At 41.7% G+C, this 21821-nt stretch overlaps 2 protein-coding genes across 4 annotated transcripts; one reads left to right on the top strand and one right to left on the bottom strand.

Annotated features, from left to right (window-relative positions):
* Positions 1 to 330: 330 nt before the first annotated feature.
* znf410 (zinc finger protein 410) lies at positions 331 to 12307 on the top strand. The gene is made up of 12 exons (XM_029425278.1): positions 331 to 436; positions 782 to 871; positions 951 to 1002; positions 1132 to 1264; positions 2822 to 3007; positions 3996 to 4217; positions 6984 to 7143; positions 7956 to 8137; positions 8487 to 8576; positions 8716 to 8835; positions 9861 to 9980; positions 11209 to 12307. Exons 3-12 carry the CDS (start codon positions 970 to 972, stop codon positions 11307 to 11309), a joined length of 1347 nt encoding a protein of 448 aa, XP_029281138.1. The 5' UTR covers positions 331 to 436; positions 782 to 871; positions 951 to 969; the 3' UTR covers positions 11310 to 12307.
* entpd5b (ectonucleoside triphosphate diphosphohydrolase 5b) lies at positions 11521 to 19860 on the bottom strand. 3 transcript variants are annotated; one of them, XM_029425277.1, is made up of 14 exons: positions 19759 to 19860; positions 17269 to 17504; positions 16747 to 16826; positions 16338 to 16481; positions 15811 to 15886; positions 15325 to 15360; positions 14966 to 15054; positions 14800 to 14882; positions 14398 to 14459; positions 13975 to 14076; positions 13184 to 13327; positions 12868 to 12924; positions 12609 to 12724; positions 11521 to 12229 (listed from the first exon to the last, which is right to left on the bottom strand). In XM_029425277.1, the coding sequence occupies exons 1-14, from the start codon at positions 19791 to 19793 to the stop codon at positions 12146 to 12148; spliced, it is 1344 nt and encodes a 447-aa protein (XP_029281137.1). In that variant the 5' UTR covers positions 19794 to 19860; the 3' UTR covers positions 11521 to 12145. The 3 variants fall into 3 exon arrangements, with proteins under 3 accessions (XP_029281137.1, XP_029281135.1, XP_029281136.1); XM_029425275.1 differs by having other exon boundaries at positions 12531 to 12724; XM_029425276.1 differs by lacking the exon at positions 19759 to 19860 and adding an exon at positions 19564 to 19720 and having other exon boundaries at positions 12531 to 12724.
* Between the last annotated feature and the right edge of the window lie 1961 nt (positions 19861 to 21821).

The raw sequence follows: 21821 nt of genomic DNA on the forward strand, positions 1-21821 counted from the left end.
ATGGGACTTGTTTCAAGAATGATACTTCAGCTATATCAACCAAAGATCAATTAACTATTGATCCCATTGACAATATTCTTTAGCGTTATCTTTGTACATTTTAAGTTAGAGACTGCTGTAATAAATGTAATTTCAAAGAAACTGTATTGTTGAGTATTGCGTTATACGCCTAATTTCTTTACAGTGATATTTGGCCCGATTGTACTGTAGTGTGTTATTCCAGTGAGTTTTGTTTTATACTGTAGTTTACAGTTTTGGCCACTAGATGGCGTCGATGATGGTGGAACAAGTCAGTAAAGCGAACACTGTGGTTCTAACTATCTCCAGTAGATGGCGGTAATGCAACACTCAGGATGTCAGCTAACATTAAACGTCAAAGAAGAAGAAGAGGAATATGACTCTCACTCTTTAGCTCAGTATACACAACTATAACAAGGTAAAAATAATTAGTTTCACGTTACTGAACATGTAATGACATTAAATACACGCACAGTGTATCGCCAGTGGCCGGTCTTCGACACCGGGCAGCTAACATCTGTCTGCTATCGGTAGCTAGTTTGGTAACTGCTAACCCTGCTAGCTAACTTAACAAGGCAGTCTGACATCTGTCTGTTTGAAACAACACAGTTTACACTGACGCGAGGCTGTCGGGCTTTAGCTCAAATGTAGCTGCATTTTTGAACGGACAGTCTTTGGTATTTAATAGTCATCTTGTAGCGGCTCGCTGTCGGCTAGCAAAGCGTTCACTTGATCATTTGACGTTTTGTCCTGTTTGACGCAGATTGTGCGATGGTCTTGACACAAAGATGACCTGCATGACCCTGCGCTTATGACCGACAGAGAATCTCACATTTAGCAGGTCAAAGTTGAGGTAAGTATTTTTTATTAGAGCCAATATTAGAACATGTGGGTGCGTTTGATGGATCATTGTTATCCTTATTATTCCACAGGTTCCACACAGGGTGACCCATGCTTTCTGATGAGCTTGACTCCAAACCAGAGGTAGGTAAATCTTGTCATCATTATCATGCTCCATGCTTATTGCAGAGGCAGGAGACGTTGTGAAATAATGTATTTAAATACCTAGCGTCATTATTTAGCTGTGGCTCTCTCCTCTCTTTCTCCCCTCAGCTGCTGGTGCAGTTTGTGCAGAACGCGTCCATCCCGCTGGTGCAGGGACTGGAGGACTCAGAGTCCAAACGCTGCTGCCTGCCTCTGCTGGCTCCAGCTGAGAGCTCGCTGTGCAGCCCACTGGAGCTCACAGGTCAGCAGCCGCTCACTGCATAACTGCATGTCACCACAATACCACTAGAAACACGACTCTACATATAAAATAAGCAACTGTCCGCTAACAAATTTGCCATATTGATTCAAAAGTGTTAATATATCAATGTTGTGTTCACAGCTTGTCTCCGCTTCCACCAAGTGGCCAAAAAAAAAACAGTTATTGAAGGTTTAAAGTAAAGAACAAAACAGTCAAAATCTTCCAATTCCAGTTCTGCATCAAAAGGCATCATTGTTAGATATTAATGGTATACGTAGGTATGCCACATTTTATAATTTTACGTGCAGACGTCAATGACAAACTAGAGAAGGCATTTTCTAAAGAAATTGCGGTGAGAATTCTGGATGTTGAAAACCTGACACCTAACCTTTAAAGCTGCAGTTGGTAGGTTGTTGTCATATTTTCTGAAACTGTCAATATATTCTGACAGATATGCATGAGACAGATCATCTGTGAAAAAAATACTTTATCGAACTCTAACTGTAAAATCAGAAAGTTTGGCCTAAAAAGTACACAATGTTTTTTTAAAACATTTGAGATGAGAAATAGGCAATACAATAACAGAATCATTCATAGATTCAAGAATTCATATTTGCTCAGTGCTGCTACTTTGACAGTTTGATTGGCGTTCACATGCAGCAATTGACACTGTCTTAGAGACTACTCGGTTCTGATTGGTTGTTTTCCTTCGGTCGCGCTGGAATATTGGAACATGATTTCTTTCACAGATTATCTCATGTCAGGATATAGTGACAGTTTGAGCAAATATGACAAAATGTTATTTTTAACAAAGTTACCAATTGTTGCTTTAAATGTTGAATAATGCCCTGACTGTAAGAAAGATGTGGAACATTGTATGGTCTGAATGGAGTTTCTAGCTGAAAGTATGAATGAGTAGATAAAGAGTTTGAAATGTGTGAAAGAAGAAAGAAGTGCGAGAATGTTTCAATTCTGAACATTCCACTTGTTTTAATGAAGGATAAAAGTGACAGCAACATTGTACTAATTGATCTGAACATTCTGATGAAAAAATTAAGTTTCTACAATAAACATTTTGTGGAAGAAGTGACAATAAAATGATTAGTTTTTTAGTGCAGTGTTTTTAACCCTGTATTATTCAAATAAGCTTTGACAAGCTCCCTCTGACTCTGCTGCAGAAAATAGGATTATCATTTGCTTAAGATACTTCAGTGTGTGTGTGTGTGTGTGTGTGTGTGTGAATTCCTGTAAACCTACTTTGAAAAAAAGTTCACACTTGATAGCGCAGATAGAACTAATAATAGATATTGTATCTATTTATATATTAAAGGTGCCCTGCAGGGTTTTCTTGTAAGCAAACACAGATGTGTTTATATTCAATGTTTCTTACATAATTGAAAAGGTTATTTTTTCTTTATTTTATCTACACTCGTGCCACTAAAGCATAGACTTATTGTAGATTGTAAACCATAGTTTGATTATTTAGGATATTATTTGCAGATAAGGTGCCATGTTTAATTCAAGAATAATCCTAACAAACACTGGTTTTCTCCTCAGATGGGAGCCTGAGCCATGTGCATGCGAGTTCTCCCTCCCTGTCAGAGTTTGGAGGTGTATCAGCGCGAAGCCCGTTAGTGATCCAGACACACCATCATCCACAGGCTTCACCCAGCCCCCCACCCATCCTCCATGACCTACAGCAGTCAGACAGCACTTCTTACGTCCTGCTGAACCTTGCAAAAGGTAAAGAACACTAAATCAACCCCCCGTATGTGCCGGAGTCTGATGTATTCCTGTATAATTTTGAGTGAGAAGTTTTACATCAAAACTCTAAATCTAATCTTGTGTCAGTACTTTGTGTCTCGCACGGCTCCCGATTCTACACACAGTGCTAAAAAAGAAATGGGGTGACACATTTTCATGAAGAACTGCAAATTATTTTGGCTGAAAGAAATGATCCTTGGCAGGCACATTCTCTTGGTTCATCAGTCTTTGGCAGGAGAGCCTCAAAATTAATTTTGGTCTCTTGACACACACCTTTTGTGCAGTGCGCTGTGCTCTGTCTGTGACTCAGTGAGCGATGTGAAGGATAGAAAAGGCTTTTCAGCAGACAGAATCACTTTCTGTCTACATTAAATTAAAATCTGGAATAAATAGGGATTGGGTTCTTTCTTTTTTTGTGTTTATATGCCTTTTCAATGTGTGTTGGCCAGCATCCTTTCAGCCTTTCAGAATAAAGCTTAACATTAAACCCAAAATAGCTGAGGGTGATGGGAGGACAGTAATGAATTCACAGGGTTCTTGTGGATCCTTAAAAAGTCTTAAAATGCATTGAAGTCATTGACCTAAAAACCGGCCTTAATCTATATTAAAATGTCTTAAATCAATCTTTCTAAAGTCTAAAAATGATAAGATATGGGAAGTTGGATTTCATGATTTTATTTCGGACAGTACATTTTAAAATCTCAAAGTAATTGGTAATATCTATTTTTATAAGGTTTTTTAATCTCTTAACTTCTTTCCTTCAGTTTTGGTTATTATAAAGTTGGTCCTAAAATTAATTCTGAGTGGCATTAAAAAAAAGTCATAACTCTAACTTGCCTTAAGCTTTAGGAACCTTGATTCGGAAATGTGACCAAGAGGAGCGCAAGCCATTGATGATCATGCACAATGTTTCATCGGCCTGGAATGTTTCACAGAGATTCTCCTCCTGCCTTTTCTTCCCTCTCAGGCATCACAGCCTCCTCAGAGTCCCTAATCTTCGCTGCAGATGGCGCCGGGGAGGATGACGAGGAGGGGGTGTCATCAGGGGACTACGGGATCGATGGCAGTGCTCCCTGGTATCTGCGGGTACAGGAGCTCGCACATGACAGCCTGATTGCCGCCACGCGGGCGCAACTTGCGAGAGATGCCAGGGCCAGCCAGGACGCCAGAGCTGCAAGTGTCAGCAACGGTAAAGAGGTCTTTTACACTGGAAAGTAAAGTCAAATAGGGCTTCAACTAAACATTATGTCATTATGGATTTATCTGCCATTATGTTCTCGATTTAGGCGTTTGGTCAATAAAATGTCAGGAAATAGTGAAAATGTTCCGCCCAGTTTCTCAAAGTCCAAGATGATGTCTTCTTAAATGTCTTGTTTTCATCAATCATCAAAACTATTCTTTTAAATATCATGTAGACTGCATTTCACTCATCCTAGTATTAGGAACAGTTGGTAGCTATTATATTATGTTATTATTATTATTATTATTATTATTAAGCAGTGTGGGGGTCCGCTGTCCTGCTCAAGGACACCTCGGCAGTGCCCAGGAGGTGAACTGACACCTCTCAAAGTACCAGTCAACACTCCATACTTGGTCCGTTTGGGGACTTGAACCGGTTCCCAAGCCAAGTCCAAGTAATATGATATAACACAGAGACACGGAGCAACTCTCCATATTTAAGAGGCTGAAAAAAGCATTTTCTGCCCTTTTTTGCTTGAAAAATGAAACATTAATTCGATTATCAAAATGATTGGTGATTTATTTTTCTGTCCATCGACTTATAGTTGCAGCCCTGAAATGAAACGGGCTCTTCATAATAAACAAAAATGACAAAAAATGCCAGCGGCATGTGCACTACAGCCCGTCTGTGATGAAATTCAGGTTGAAATAAAAAGAAAGGACATAAAGAAGAAATGAAGGCTGTGTACAGGAAGCTTCACATTTCTGTGGTGAGACAACATCAGCCGGTCTTTACTGCAAGCATCAAAGACAGAAAGAAGAGAAATGAGGTCAGTGATGAGATGAAAATGGATTGTAATCAGCACTGACTGAAACTGTGTTCAACACTTCTCATCACAAGTCTCTAAATCAAAATTAATTTGTAACATTCTCTAAACGGATTTACAAGTCTGAGTGCAAATATGTTGTGAAGGCCTAAATGGAGAATTATTGTGAAACATTGATCAAACTTCAGCACGTATTGTTGTGCTGCGTCTGATGATTTAATGTGCATTAAGTAGGACAGCTAATGCTTCAGAGAGCGAGGGAGCGGGTCTGAGGCTGCAGCCGGATAGCTTAGCTTAGCACGAAGACTAGACATGGGGAAACAGCGAGCCTGGCTCTGTGCTTGTTTGTTTTATCATACAAACAAGGAATATAAAAACATTAACTTGACATTTTAACAGGGACTATTTCTTTTGGCTGGGACCAGTAACTTCCCTGAGTCTTCACTGGTTGCCTGGCAACTGCTGCCAGCAGAGAAACAGTGTGTTAGACGTTAACCACAAGCGTGACCCTATATTCAAATAGGCTAATGGATTTGAAAAGTTTCCAAATCAAGTATGATAGAAAATGTGTTTCCAAACTCATGAGTTGTTTATCCCAGCTTCTTCACTTGTCAACATTATATCTGAACCTGTTGTTTACTAAATGTTAACTGTGACGCCATCGACTTTGATGTAAGACAAGCCTCCACTTCCCGCGGCAAATAGTGCCATAAAAGTTGTTGACCCACACCAGGAGTCAGGACTTTATCACAACCCTCCACAGGCTGCCTGATAGATAAAGAATTTGCCCATGACATTCGAGGCCCCGTGACTCCCAGCTGCATCTTTGAACTACTTCTGAGCCGAATTGCAGCCGGAGGTCCCGGTTAGAAAAGTGGTATGAGAGGGAAGTTTATTCTCATCTTTTCCGGCCCTAAGTTTATGATCTTCTACTTTAGATGTTGTGTCATTGTCAGGTGATCATGTAGCTTAGCTTATGTTCAGATGTTTATGTTGTAGCTCAGCTGCAGCGCTGGGAGAACATCTCCCCACTAAAATAAGTAGCAATAAGTAAAAGTCCTGCACTCAAAATCTTACTTAAGTATAACTACATACAAGTATTGGCATCAAAATATATTTATATACAAAAAGTAAAATTACTCGCATACAAAATGTCCCATTTCAGAATAATATATATTATATCACTGGATTATATAATATGTAAGTATCACTAATGTTGCAGCTGGAAATGGGCCTAATTTAATCTATTGTATTTACTGCCACGTAGCTTTATCCTTAATGATGCATCATAATGTAATAATTCATTTATATTTTGTATCTGTATTTGCATAATAACTAATGTTGCCAAGTAAATGTGGTGGACTAAAAAGTATAGTATTGCCTTCCAAAGTGTAGCATAAGTATAAAGTATGAGTAAATGTACTTAGTTACATCCCACCACTGTGGAACAGTTAGCAAAGGGAAGAAGAACATTTCTTCACACTACGTGAAGTCTTTGAAGTGATCAAAGTGACCAAATTGAAGTCGATTACACACAGCTAGTGCACCGGTTAAGAAAGAGTGTAAAATACTTTGTACACTGTTCAATAAAATGTCTGCAGCAGACTGTAAATGGTTTCAGTGAAGGGACTGCACTATCTGAGCCAGAGTGATGGCTGCCCTTCCATTAACTCGCTGTTGATGAGACAGGTTTCCCCCAGCAGTGGCTATCAGTAACAGGTGCATTACTGCCGGCACGTAAGCAAAATTGGACGTGTTGAAGGCGGGGAGTCCGGGCAGGTGAAAAGGGAGTGATTGCATTCAGCTCGGGCGTTTTTTCTTTTGTCGTTGTGCAGGTCGGTCTCAGTCTGTACCCGATGATTAGCTTTTATACAGCCAGGCTCCAGAGGCACTTCTATATTGTTTTTTTCTGCACAACCTCGCTCACTTTCCCTATTCTGGTTGCCTAGGTGACCACACACACAGTTTGCCAGCAGACGGGGACAAGCGTGAGCTGCCGTCTCGGACCAGCCGCCCCCTCTCCAAACAGATCCTCCGCTGCTCGTTTGAGGGATGCTGCAGGACGTTCACTTGGCCGGCTCATCTCAAATACCACCTCAAAACACACAGGTAACACACGGGGGGGGGGGGGGACATAATGATGCCAAAGCATCAATAATCAACCCTGTGCAAACCCTCGCTACTGTGGATACATTTTCCAAATAGAACAATAATAATGCAAGCTTGCAGGCTAATGCAGTGTCCAACTTTTTATATAGGTAATTACACACTGTAGCTTTAAGTATATGTGTAATCAGATCTTAGCTGTTAACAGAATGTCTAAGCCATTATTGCCTGTAAAACCAAAATGCAAATGTTGGTTCAAGGTGCTTCTGTTCCCTATGCAGGAAAAGTGTTTAGCCATTTTGTCCAATCAACTATGCCAGCCTACATGGCCTTATAACCACACATCCATTTAAACCAGAGAGTGCTGTAATACATTCCCAAGAAAGCCAACAAAGTCATAAAAACGTATAAAACTGATTTCATCAGAAACATTCACAATATCACTGACAAAAACATTGATTGTATAATGCTGGAAGAATCAGGGTGAAAACTACTTGCATCGTTCATCTTGCCTTCTTTCACCCGGGCTTTAAGAGACCAAATGAGTTTATGAAAGTGGGGCAATTGATGTTGGGCCTCCTGTTCATCAATCGTTCAGATGTTTTACAGTCAAAGGAGTGATCACAGTGTTTTCCACGGGTTGTTTATGCCGGAGGCAGACAGAGCAGCTAAACAAGAGAAACACAGCTGTGTCCAGTACTTGTGCTACAGGAGCTCAGTGTGGGAAGTCTATGTGGTGGGCTGTTGCACATGAAACCGCGCGCACGGGAATCACCGAGGCCTGTTTGTTTGTTTGTTTTTATCTCGGCTCCCAGGAACGACCGGATGTTCCGGTGCGGCGCAGAGGGCTGTGGGAAGAGTTTCTACGTTCTGCAGCGGCTGCAGGTTCACATGAGGACTCACAACGGCGAGAAGCCCTTCATCTGCAAGGAGAAGAACTGTGGCAAGAAGTTCACCACGGCTGGAAACTTGAAGAACCACAGGCGTATACACACAGGTGATGTCTAAAAACACACTGGAAGCAGCAACTGACTCAGGCCTTTGGACTCTGCTTATTTATTGCTTCCTTGGTGCAGTCGTGGCCGGAGATGAAGAGTCAGCAGCACTGGCGCCTCCATTTCACCACTGCAATCAGTAACAGTAATCTGTCATATTTTATTTAGGGTGACATTAAACCTTTACAGTGTTTACATTTTGCCCATATGTCTGGAAGAAAAGCTTTGTATTAGCTATAATATCCACTTAGGTGGATAACATTACATTTTGAACGTTCTCGTGCGTCAAAATGGGTTAATAAATTCTCTACATTAAGTCTTCACAATATGTGTGTGTGTGTCTCCTTCCAGGAGAGAAGCCTTTTCTGTGTGAAGCAGATGGTTGTGGGCGATCCTTTGCAGAGTATTCCAGTCTACGGAAACACATGCTCGTACATTCTGGTGAGTGGGACGGGGTTAACAGCTGTACGGCCGAGCACTTTCTTTGTAATTAGCGAGCTACAGATCTACTATATTATCGTGTGCCTTGAAGAAGACGCATCCCGTATCCATTCAGACGGGATCTCTTTGTGTTTCCCAGGCGAGAAGCCTCATCACTGCGGGATCTGTGGGAAGACTTTCTCTCAGTCCGGCAGCAGGAACGTCCACATGAGGAAGAGACACGGAGAGGAGGGGCTCAGCAGTGAAAGCAGAGAAACGGGTCTTTCTCTTATTCTTATTATCTGTTTCTCTCTCTCACACACACACACACACACACACACACACACACACACTCAGTTGCAGTAGGAGGTTATGCTAATCCTTGGATTATGTAGCTTCAAGCAGTCCATACATTTAAAAAATAATGAGCAGAGATAGTGCTGGTTTCTGTTACATTTAGGAACATTTCTTGCATAATAAATGACTTTGCATTTAATTGAATTTTTTATTCTTCAGACTGCACTGCTCTACTGCAGAAGCAGGCCTGTTAGGTGTCTTATGATGGGGTCAGATATAAGTATGTAATCACCACGTTAAAATGTCAAAGTAACTCAAATTCACATCTTGAAGCTTCTCGTGCCTCACACTTAAATGTGTTTTCGCAGTCATCTCAAATTACTCTGATAAATGAGTGGATTCTTGAGTTTCGCGCTGCAGCTGTGAGTTTACTCCTGCATTTCAGGCCATCTTCAGATTAAAAGTGTCTCTCGATGAGCTCTTTACATTCCAACATATGGTCTAATTGTACAAAATAAAAAATAAAAGAGTTTTCTAGGCGTGAACAGAGCGCAGACACATTTGTGTAGCGGTGGGGAAGCACCGCAGCTGAAGCACAACAGAGGAAAAGCGCTGCCAAAACTCTAATTATAAACAGCAGATTTATTCGGGTCAGCCTCCCCAAAGAGGCTGGTCTTTTGTAAAAGCAGAGCAAAGGAAGATGCAGCTTCACAACAGAGAGGGGACTTTCTGAGTCACTCCATGAATAATGAAATTGACTGTTGGAATAACAAGTCCTAAAAACAACCCAACGAAGAAACCTTAAGCGTCAATGGTAACTTAAGTTGGTAATAATGAGCAGATTTCACTTTTGAACATTTATTGTGTTTGAGCGTAATCTGTGATCTTTATTGGATTTACAGCAGTGTGTGTGTGTGTGTGTGTGTGTGTGTGGCGCTCCTTTGACAAACTTCTTTAGTGTTGAAAGGTGTGAAAAGCTAAAGTTAGTTGTGTGTTTGCCACTGACAGGAGAGGCTCTGACACACAGCAGCCTGCTGGAGGCGGACGGCGAAAATGGAGACGGTATGGTCACCATGACAACGACCGTGGAACCCATGAATCTTCACCACGCCATGCTGAGATCACCAGGTACGTCTGTGTCAGCAGGGAAAATAATATGTTGCAACTATATAAGCTCACAATGTTTTGTCAATGTCAGAGGTGCTGAGTCAGCTTGTGGTGTGGCTAATGTCCTGTTAAGTGTTTTTCAATCATTGCTTGTGAACGCCACAGTTAGTCTTTCAGTCGTTGTGACGTAAGGAAGTTTTCTTAGATTTTTGAACAATTCAGGCAGCAGCTCTCGGGCCTCTTTGTACTGTAACTGTTCAGTTTGCTCCTGTTGCCTTGAGAACCCGTGTGTGTCAGAGTTGAAACACAAAGCTTGTTGTTAGCTTGCTTTAACAAACCTCTTTCTGTCAGTCCTGCCTGGTTTCGTCTTGCTTTTAGTCTCTAAAAGTGTAATTCTGTAAAGTTGGTTCCAACTATGATTTAGTTATGTAACTCTTGGACCAATTCTTACAATATTTTATAACTGGAGCGCTCCGCAGCCAAGTTACATGGCATTGATTCTACTTCATTGTCAAATCCACTAGGGCCTGAACGTAAATGTTTCATGAATTTTGATGCATGTGAGGCTGACACAAGGTATGTTAATGCAAGGTTGTAATATGGATCTACCCGTGCAGTGTTCATACTCAAGTTATCATCTGCTGGACTGTTTCTCATTGTGTCCACCCTCTGTAATAAGGATTATTCAATATCAGCGTAACATGAATTCTTCATAGGTTGTATCTAGTGATTTCAAATATAAGGCCCAGCTAAGCCAGTTTCCGAAAACCACTGAGATTTCCGCCATCTGTCAGAGTTACAGTTACAAGTGACAGTTCACCCCAAAATATCTTTTCCTCTTTGCTATGAGTTGGAGAGTGTTGGAGATATTGGCCATAGAGAATGATAAATAGCACTGCAGGTAAGAGGAAACATGTTTTTTTTTATTTTGGGGTGAACTGTTCCTTCTTTAAAGTCCATATGTGATGCCTATAGATAGTTCACCCCCCCTTGGACTGCACACTTTTATTCTGAAGTATCTTTGCATGTCCTTCAGTTTTCCTGAATTGGCCTGTCAGCATTAAACCAAAATGCATAACCAGTTGAAAGCTTGCAGAAACTCAAGGACAAATGTTTTAGTAGAGTTCTGTCCCTGAAGGTGTTTCATCTCATAAAGACTGCAGGTACGTGCAGATTGACGGCTATCACACTGGTAGACATGTTATTAGGTAGTTTCTCTCTGAGCGTGTCTTTGTGTCTCTCGCTCCAGGCTCTGCAGACTCGGTGGTTGTTCTCTCTCAGCCACATGAATTGGTGACCATGACGACCGAAGACCATGCATATGGAGAAGATGTGGTGGCGCTGCTGTAGTCTGCCATCATGCAAAATGTCAACACACTGCCTATTTCAGCTGCGCCTGACTGGCGTAGACGTTCGTTTGTAAATAGATTAATGGCTGGCTTTCACCCCTGTAGATACTTGTAATTAGCAACCGATGCTTTTTGACAAGCTGGCAAAGTTTGTACAAACAACCTTTTTCCTCAAGTTTTTGAAAACAAATACTCCCAAAGAAATACTGAGACGGGTTTAAAAGTTTATGAAAATATAATGACCATGCATTGTACATTATCATTGTAAACCGCAGTCGGGGGTTGAAATGCAGTGATGACATTCTCTCGTGGAAAATGAGTTCCACTTATTTTTAAAACTTCAATGGCAGATATGATCACCTGTTGAATGTTAATGTACCAGACACGTAGACCCCATTATCATTTTAGTATACTAAAAAACACATGACATTAAAACTACCAAAGCACAGTCCATCACACCGCTGCATGTAAACTTTGGTCTTGCACAGCCGAACAAGCCAGGCCCCCCCCCCCCCCCCTGTTCATCAGCCTGAGGAAAACAAAAACATCTCTCACACAAATTGTATATCCAGTAATGCATTATCAGAATGTGTATTTTTCACTCAAATGTCAACCTCTAGTGCTTCACTTGTAAGACAACTCATTTACAGCTCAATATATTAACACTTGAAAATAACTGCTTTTTAAAATAAATGACGAATTACTCATGAGGTTAGCTCTGCCCAGTTGTAAAACAAACTGCAGACATCTGCGGCCGTTCGATTAGGTAGTGCACATTACCCGTGTTGGTTACTGAGCACCACCTACAGATCAGCAGTGTTTGTTCCTGCCTTCTCCTCAGTGGATCTTCAGGTTGTGGAAGTGATCCAACGTGGCGCCTAAAGCCCAGCTTGCCTCCACGTTGTTCACTTTCTTGGTCAACTAGGAAAGGGGAAAAAAAAACACCAAATCACTCAAATGCCTTTTGTATTTATTGAAATAAAAAAAAGTAACAATGTTTGAGTAGAATTTCATTTATTCCATTCTCTTTTTATAGCATGAATTGTACTATTTATAAAAAAGAACAGAGACACATTAGGATTTGTTTGGGTCTGTGTGACAGAAAACAGCAATATTGTCTATATCACTGAGTATTTTAAATGTAACCATGCTTCAATCAATAGTGCATACAGCCAACTCTGAGCTACACAACTTTAAACGGGTTGATTTCATAATGCCTTACACTATTCCTGTCCATTCCTTTTGTTGCGTCCTTAAAAGCGAGGCCCCAAACCCTGCCTGTTGTATAATGCTGCCTCACCTGCAGCACTGTCCTCTCCTTGAAGCCGAATCCATTCTTGAGCAGACAGGTGATGTAGGTCATGTCCATGCACAGGAAAGCACTGATGGGAGGGTACTTGGTCATCTTATTGCACACTGAGCAGACAAAAGGAATGGATGAGGGCAGGATCTCAGACGGCAGCGAGGACACAAATCCAGACTATTGAGATGCACACTGTTTCAGATACGGGGCGCTGCAGATCTGTCATAGTAAGGATGTATTGCTTTGACCATCTCACCCTCTTTAGCTCTCTTCTTAAAGTCTCTGACCTCCAGCGTCCCTCCATGGACCCCATCTGCAACAGGAGGAGATGGGGGTCATCTTCCACACATTTGAAATCTACATGCACAGTTCTATCATACTAATGATCGAGCTTTTGCCCTCAGCTTGGACCTGCAGAGGTCTACACACCTATAGCTCGTCAAATCCACTGAGACAGGTGCAGATGACTCACAGCTAACTGCCTCTGTCTTGCATTGCAATGGGTAACAACATCCTGCTGGGCCTGTATAATTATGTAGTGTGTGTGTGTGCGTGCGTGCGTGTGTGCTGACCGATAAGGCCTGCATCCACTGCTCTGTCAAAGTAATAGGAGAATGCATAGAATACATTGCTGTCTTGGAGCTCATACGGCTGGTGAATAATCCCCTTCACCACCTTAAGTACTTCCTGATAACAAAGCTTGTATCCGGCGTAACCTGGAGAAGAAACAGACAGACAGCGGTGTAAGTTATGTATACTGTGCTGGAACCACATCTAACTATAAAGCAATGAATCTCTGTCTGTTATGTGAGTATGTCCTTCGCATGTCACAAGAACGTTCATCCGATCTTTTCCACACTTGGCTGGTATATTGAGGCGGACGTGCAGTGTCAAAGTTGGTGCTCGCGACAGGTTCAATAATAAACTTTAATACACAAGTGACAGCGATCTGTGCACCAGCAGGGGCTTCAGAGCTCTGCGGACTGAATCGAGCATGTCGTCCACAGCGTGCCTTTATGGGCTGCGGCTCATTGACTGCGCTTCCTTCTGCTGCTGAATATACTGATGTTAGAACCTAACTTTTCTTCACTTCCCTTCACTGAACTCAACGAGCGGATCGCACAGTGAAACATCACCACTCTACCATTGCAACTCAAAATGTGTAAGCTTGCCATACTAACTTATAACATTATCACTGTCAAAATGACTTCGCTAATTAAAAAGTCATAATATAATATGCTGTTAAAAAATGTGCCAATAATAAACGAGTAGATAGAATACTATATATGTGTGTGTGTGTTGGTGTTTTGTTTCTATAATTATCACTAATTTTCCTGATTATACTTAGTAAACAGGATCTTACCATGTGGGTCTCCGCTCACTTGATAGGTCAGCCCTCCAAAGCTCCAGTCATCCCTGAACTTCCTTGGCAGGCAGGAACTTGTAAAAACCCGCCACTCCAACCCTGTTAGACCACAGACGTGACTTTTTAATTTTCTACCTGGCCCAACAGCTTCACCCGGTCACCATGGTCTGAGACTGACTCAGTCACAAACACTCTCCAAAGCCCTTCGGTGATTCATCTCAGGGTCTCACTTGAATTGTTTTTGAGAGAGAAAACCTTCTCTCTCTTGTTACCTCCTTTAATTAGTATTTGGAGAAATAGGTGGGAAGGAAACAACACCCAAGAGAGCACTTGGAGAACTGACTCAGTAGCCTTCTGAGACGCACTCACTATGAACAACACTGACCCACACAGCTAATGGCAACATGTACAGCACAGTACCTTCTGCACCCAAAGCGCCCAGCGTGGCCAGTCGCGCCGCCATCAGTCCATTTCCAAGGTAACTGGATTAAGTGAAAGGATTGTTTTGCAGTTACAGAAGCAACCAGGAACAGACTGTATGTAACAAGTACGTCATTCTGAAAATAGGCCAAACACATGGTGTCTGCCTATTATTCACTTCCTAATGACTAAACAGATAATAGAAGTTTTCCTAATTAAAAACAGATCAGAGTAAAGTTACAACAACAAAGTCAGTGGCATTTGTAACATAATTAGTCAATGCTGGAGGCCAACCTAAAAATATATGGAAATGACTTTAAACAGATATTAAATTAGGAATATATTTGATGCAATCAGATTGAATTCAAATGTTTTATGAAATATGCATAAATCTTCTGCTACCTGTAAGTGTACAATTCAAATGTTGAGTTGGAGAAGTCATATCTGGCAACGTAATCGGCGACAGGAACACTTTCAATACTTTTCTGTAGTGGAATATGAAGAACATAGTGGGTTAGTAATCACTTAAGAGTTTAATTTGTACAGAAATCAAAAACAAACGACTGACCCAAGGCTTTGGCAGGAAAGTGATCTGCGTGGATCCTCCTCCCAGATCCAAGATTCCCACTGTCTCCTTGCTTTGTGCATTCAGGTGACCTGAAAACATTTCCTACTTTAATCTAGCAGCCACAACAGAGAGGAGCTAATCAGTTATACCTTAGATGCTATCTTCAAAAGGCCTATTTGACACAGAATGTGCAACCCAAAAATATAAAATCCCAACGCTGTGCCTGATAAAGATCAGAGCTATCCCCCCGAGGCAACGGGATCATAGCTGTATGCATTCAGCCTGTGTTTGTGTCTATAATAAGACACTATGATAATTTCACACTAAGTTAAATTTGGATGCGAGTTTACAGTACTCACCTGTCAGATAGTTCACAGATATCCAAGCCAGGATTCCTACATGCAAATGATTATCAAAGCAAGAAACAGAAAGCTGACACTTCAGGTGGAACGCACACATTCATTTTAGAAAAGCTGATGACAAAAGTTCACAGAAATTAAGATTGGCTACAACATATACAAACACGTGCAGACACGTGAGTCAGAGCTATAATAAAAAAACAAGGTTGAAACGCTGACAAATTAATTACACTGTTGCACAACTGACAATAACAATGTATTACCATATAATTACAGACTTTTAAGGTCACAACAACTTTGCGGTGAAGAACAATATAATTTTCTTCAGTATCATCATAAAAGACGGCAATAGTCTGCTGTAAACAAAGACGTCTTATAGAAATTGCACCTTAAGTATCACTTCACTGATCACTGATGCCTCCTACAAACACGTTGCAGAAAGATGCGATAACTGACGAATGTGTTGCGTGTCGGGGTAGATGTTACCTTCATTTGTGCCGTTCATTATGCTGACGCTGTCGTCTGGGACCAAAAAAGGAGATTGATCAAACACAAGTTGAACCTTTGGAGAAAGAGGGAGAGCATAAGGACTCCAAGTAAAGCAGCAGAGGAATGGCCTTAATGTTATCTACTGTAATAGTAGCTCATCCAGGGGTGCCCTCTGCTTGAAGGGATTAATTAATTCCCCCAAGAGGATTAGTAAAGTATCATTCATCTTCCAAGGTGCCCCAGGGCCGTCCATTACCATCTTATCCGCTCCACAGGAGCCTTCCAAACTAAGCTTGCACCACTCTGATAACAATACCTTCCCTCTTGTCTGTGTACCGCCTGCCATAACACTGACAATGTTCTTTCCCCTGCTGCCTGCTCCTTCCCTAGATAAGAGGTTGCACTTTCCCTAGAAAGTGTCAGACAATGTAGCGCCGAACAGCTCTGTTATGATAAAGAACTGCACTCTGCTTTACAGAGGTCTCAGCAGTATGTCATGTCTCAGTACTATTGCACTCCTTTACCTGCTCCAATAGAAGCTGAGCTTTCTCTGTGGCCAGCAGCCGAAGTCCAGCTGTAGCTCTGAGAACCAGTGGAGTTCTCTTCCACTCCAGACGGGGCACCGTCTTCTTGGCCACCTTCAACAACATCCTCACTGTGTGTCCAGCCTTTGAAAACAGACACAATGCTCAGAACTCTTTTCACGACAGGCTGACTAGTCAGAGTTGAGAAAACACGTGAAGTGTTACATATCAGCCTGCTTGAATATTCACTTGTTTGTCATTTTTGCTTTTCTCACTTCCTACTTGCTTTCATTAGCAATGGGATTCCCCGCAGAGAGATGCTATTGGCAGTGTTTGTGAATACAATGTAGAGCTGGCGGACCTTTTCCTTCGGCTCAATATAATTGATTAGACTTGACAATGAGCTCACCATTTCGGGGGAGTCAGCATATGCGGACAAACCAGGCTTTGTGGAATGGAACATCTCATTGTCCAAAACAGGCAGCTCCTCTAAAAGACACAAGATCCGCCCACATCAAATATGCAGCAGCTATTAAAAGCATTAAGAGTCCTAAATCTTCTTAGCATACATATGCAGAATATATCCCCTCATTCAAGATGAGGCATGCTGACTTGAATCTGACAAAATAGGATTATTTCTTTAAAAGTAAATGAAGTCAAGTATAGCCTCTGTCCCCTGAAGTGAAAATGTGCATGTTTACAGAACTGGGAGGCTGTGATGATAGAGGGAGAACTGAGGAAAGGACTAGAGCCTGCATATCAGCGTGTTACTCTGCTGTTTGCATTGTAAATCAATTGATCACAGGCCATGTAAACACATTACACCCTGACTCCAGTAAATACGCTGATTTAACCTGCCTCTTACCCTGCATGCTGACAGGATTACGTGAGTAAAAGGGCAGAGTGATGAGAGTAATCTGTGTAATATTACCCGAGCCACTCTGGATGAAGGTGTAGACATGGATGCGTGTCCCTGTGCTCCCTGCATCAAACATTACTGCATAGAAAATGCGGCTGTGGTTTGCTGGTCGGCTCAGGCTGGGAAGGATGCTCCCGACGCTGTTGGTCAAATCCAGGAGAGAGGTCTTCTTGGACTGGGCTCGGCTCAGCCCTGCGACCGCGAGCAGAAGCAGGAGTAGAGGTGGCCCGGTGGTCTTCATCTTTACTCTGGAGAATCAACCAGAGAACAATATTATAGGTGTTCTTGTTAGAGCACTATAAAGCTACTATTTCATTTAATGGTTTAGAACGGCTCAAACTGCTGCTGACTAGTATTGGGAGATGTTAAATTACAGCATGACAAGCAGGAGTAAGAAGCAAGAGTTATTTAGATTAGACCACACCCTGTCAGACTCTCTAACCAACCACAGAGACATAGCCCAAAGTCAACCTCTCTACCTGCTGAGTCAACTCCTGTAGACCTCAGAAAACTTCACAACACCATGTTGGACTTAACGTGGTAGAATTTAATCAAAGATTAAATGTGAGGAATTATGATTTCTTAAAAGTCAGGCACTGCTTCTGTGAGAAACCCCTGCTGAGACACAGTCACTCTGCTTACATAGATAATTAACAGACTGAAGACATTTGTACATGAGAAATAATACTGCCTGTGAATTCTAATTAAAGTTTTAAATTTCAGGCATTTAACTTGGGCGCTTATGTCTGGAGCAAGTTACAAAAATTAATAGAAAAGCTACGAGACATGCCATAGAAATTACTTTACAGTTACAGTGAATTTATTTTACAGGACTGTCTTACAACTGAGCACCCTGGCTGTCCATTATGTATTTATCTATCTAGCACGCAAATGTTTTAGAAGCTAAGGGGTATCTATAAAGAAGAGTCCATCCATCCATCCAAAGGTCGCATGCTCCTTTGTGTGACTTTAATAAAGCATGAGATCATTTTCATTTGTGGCCTGCCCTGGATATCCATCCATCCATCGTCTACCGCTTATCCGGGGTCGGGTCGCGGGGGCAGCAGCTCCAGTAAGGAACCCCAATCTTCCCTTCTCCGGGCCACATCCTCCAGCTCCGACTGGGGATCCCAGGCCAGTGAGGAGATATAATCTCGACGGTCTGGTCCGTCGAGGTCCCTGACCATCACTGCCACCCGTGTGACAGCGCACCCGACCCCAGCGGTTTTTCCCATGAGTGGTGGGCCCACAGGATGGATGGATGGGAGGCACCACGTAGCTTCTTCGGGCTGTGCCCGACCGGGCTACGTGGCAAACCCGGCCACCAGGTGCTCGCTGTCGGGCCCTCCCTCTGGACCTGGCTCCAGATGGGGGCCCCAGGCTTCCTCCAGGCAGGGTCTCTCCTTTCCTTTCCTTTTTTTTTTTCATGAAGTCAGTTTTGAATATGGATATGTGCTCATTTAAATCAACTCTAAGCTAAAAAACCACCCGCTGGCCTCATACATTTACTTAACTAGTAATATGTGTAAGAAAATGCCACTGAACTTGTCCTGACCATCTCATCATACAAGGCAGATTGCATGCTTCACATCTCAGTGTGTGAGAGCATGTGTTTAATTCTTCACAAGTCTAGCAGTGTGTACTTATGGGACTATGTTTTCACTGAGGTCCTCAGTGACTTAATGTAAAGTAAAGCTGTGGCTCCAGAATTGGCAACATGCTCAGAGGCAGAGCAAAAGAAGGAAACCGTGTCAGCCTTTGAGATGAAAACCTCGCATGATTTATATTACTTATATCACCTTCTTGTTCAGTTTTTGCACCATTAGAAAAATAATAATATTTGCAACCGTGACTCTGTGTTTTCAGTCACATTGCAGAACTAGTCATTGATTTAAAACGATGTTCTCACTGCTGCGTTTAAATATCAGTTTACCCAAAACATATCCTGTCTACGTTTCTCCCCTTGATACATTTTTACAACATATACCCATATACCAAAGACAGCTCATTCTGGTGCAATAAAATCCATAACAGCTAGCTAGCGTTAGGTTTATTGACCGTAGCTGAGCACCTCATTAACGTTAAGTCTCAGTCAACTACTTTATGATAACATTAGCTAGCGTGGATGCTACGACAAAGAAAGCTAGTGAAGTTTGTTAGGAAGCTAGTTAGCTAACAGCCTCACGTCACATCGTGTTCTTCGAAGAACCGAAAACTTAAACCCCAAAAACACACCGAACAGTAAAAATGAGTCTGTATTTAACTTATTGGGAGTGTTTTTGAACGCTGAACACAGTCCGAGCTCACCATGACGTGCGACTACAGCACTCGTCTTGCACGTAATCCTGCAACGATGCTGTTATAGCGGTGTTACTAAATAAAGGTTTAATTAATTGAATATTTCAACATTTGAAATGTTCATTCATCTCTGTTGAAATCATGTTCAAGCACTCAGTACCATTGAGCCTTGTGGGCTTCCATACACACGGAGGCGTTACTTACTTTTCCCCAAAACTATTAATCCAAAATGCGTGCATGAGTACGTGTGTGCTTGGGTGCACGCCTGCGTGCGTGCGTGCGTGCGTAGGTGCGTGCGTGCATGCATGGAATCTGAACCAAGGATCAAAGCCCTATTACATAACATAGGCTGTATGATGTCATATGACATATGACATCATACATCATACATCCTACATCATATATTGAGAAAGTATTATTCCTTGTTGCACACATTACCACTCAACATGGATATTAACGAATTCAACATGGATATTAACGAATTCAACATGGATATTATTAACAAACTCAACATGGATATTAACCAACTGTACATGGATATTGACGAACTCGACATGGACATTAACGATCTCGACATGGATTACAAGGTAAGAAAATCTGGCCTGATTTGGAAAGACGTTTACAGCAATCTTCAATTAACTATTTGTGATCAAATCAAATGTGGTCTGTCTGAAAGTAAACTTTCAGATTTACTTAAGAGATGCTTTATGAATTGAATTTGTGAAGGAAGTACAACAACTATTAATCATTTTGTCACATTTCAAACATCCTAATGAGAAGTGTTTTGTTGGAGTGTAAAATATGCCTGGCTCTTAAAACCTGATTGTTTTTCTTTCTAGATTCCATCAGATGAACCTTTAGAACTGGACTCTAGCACATTGGACGTGCCTTCAGTTCACATTTGGTTATTTTGCCCCGTTGATCAATTCATATATGTCGGACATCTCACATGAGTAAGTTACAAGTTACATTTCTTAAAGCAAATAAGATCAGAAATTTGGTCAAATGTTTGTTTTGCTAAACCATTCCTAATCTTTTTTTTAGAGAATGGATGATGTTAAAAAATTACCAAATGGTCTCAGACACATTCTGTCTGATGTCCGACATGTGTCATGACATCTTAGATTCGGTCACCGCCACGATCCTGGAGTATGTGGCACCTCAGGTTCAAAGCAAGGAGGAGGATGCCAAAAACTTCTTTCCCACATTGTAAGTCAAAGGTTCACAGCCAAACACCGTTTTATTCACTTTCCCAGTATTTCTGTAAGCAAAGCTGGAAGTTAGCATCGCTCTGGTTACATTGACAAAAAGACAATGGGATTTTTCCGTTGCACTTTGGATTATTGCAGAAAACGTTTATGATACCGACAAGTTTTGTTCAACAAGATGCTCTCCACAAACGAACACCACTTTTATAATTTTTGATGCCTAAATGCAATCAAGTAAATGCATGCCAGTGAAGAGCGGAGTGTGCAAGAAGTCTTTTGAACAAAACGTTAAAATCTCTTCAGCTTCTGTTTACCACAACCCTTATTATTAGGCATCTAACCAAAAATCCATTAAAAAACATTGATTTGGAGACGAGGGAACAGGAAGTGCTAAAATGCTAACTCATTTGGGGTTTTAGGACTCATTCCAGCAGCATTTTGTTACCTTGTAATTATTAGAGTCCAGATCAGTTAACTAATGCCTGACTGTTTTTCTTTTCAGGAACACTACCGATTATCCGCAATGGCGTAATTTGAGCAGCGTGACAGAGGAAGTTATTCAAGCCAGCTTTGGGGAATCATTTGACTACAGTTTTGGTGCAGCACTAGGATTCCAACAGAAGAGGTCCGACAACTCTGTAACAATACTGAAGCTGTTTGCAGAAGAGGTGACGGAGAGAGTGAACCGGGCACTTCATAAGACCACTCAATCTTCACTGCAGTCAACATCTACCGTGGATGACATAGTTAACTATATCTGCAAAATATTGATTGACTTCGTACAATTAGCCACAGAAGGGAAAGAAGGGAAAGCAACCTGCCCTTCATCAGATGTTTCAGACGTCTCAACCTGTGACATCATACAGCTTCCTGTTATTACCACACAGGAGCTGCCACAGAAATCAGGCAAAGAAGAAGAAGAAGAGGAAGCACTCTGCTCTTCATCAGATGTTTCAGACGTCTCAACCTGTGACATCATACAGCTTCCTGTTATTACAACACAGGAGCTGCCACAGAAATCAGGCAAAGAAGAAGAAGAGGAAGCACTCTGCTCTTCAT

The sequence above is a fragment of the Cottoperca gobio genome, chromosome 24 (genome assembly GCF_900634415.1).
Source record: "Cottoperca gobio chromosome 24, fCotGob3.1, whole genome shotgun sequence".
Taxonomy (NCBI): domain Eukaryota; kingdom Metazoa; phylum Chordata; class Actinopteri; order Perciformes; family Bovichtidae; genus Cottoperca; species Cottoperca gobio.

Bases quoted from the DNA above. Each gene is read 5' to 3' on its own strand.
- znf410 (XM_029425278.1), top strand. From the start codon at position 970: ATGCTTTCTGATGAGCTTGACTCCAAACCAGAG. The intron at 4,218-6,983 runs GTAAAGAGGTCT...CTGGTTGCCTAG, and splicing joins AGCTGCAAGTGTCAGCAACG to GTGACCACACACACAGTTTG. The intron at 9,981-11,208 runs GTACGTCTGTGT...CTCTCGCTCCAG, and splicing joins CGCCATGCTGAGATCACCAG to GCTCTGCAGACTCGGTGGTT.
- entpd5b (XM_029425275.1), bottom strand. From the start codon at position 19,793: ATGCACGCATTTTGGATTAATAGTTTTGGGGAAAA. The intron at 16,482-16,746 runs GTGAGCTCATTG...CTGTTTTCAAAG, and splicing joins ATGCTGACTCCCCCGAAATG to GCTGGACACACAGTGAGGAT. The intron at 12,230-12,530 runs GTAAGGCATTAT...CCCCTTTCCTAG, and splicing joins AAGGAATGGACAGGAATAGT to TTGACCAAGAAAGTGAACAA.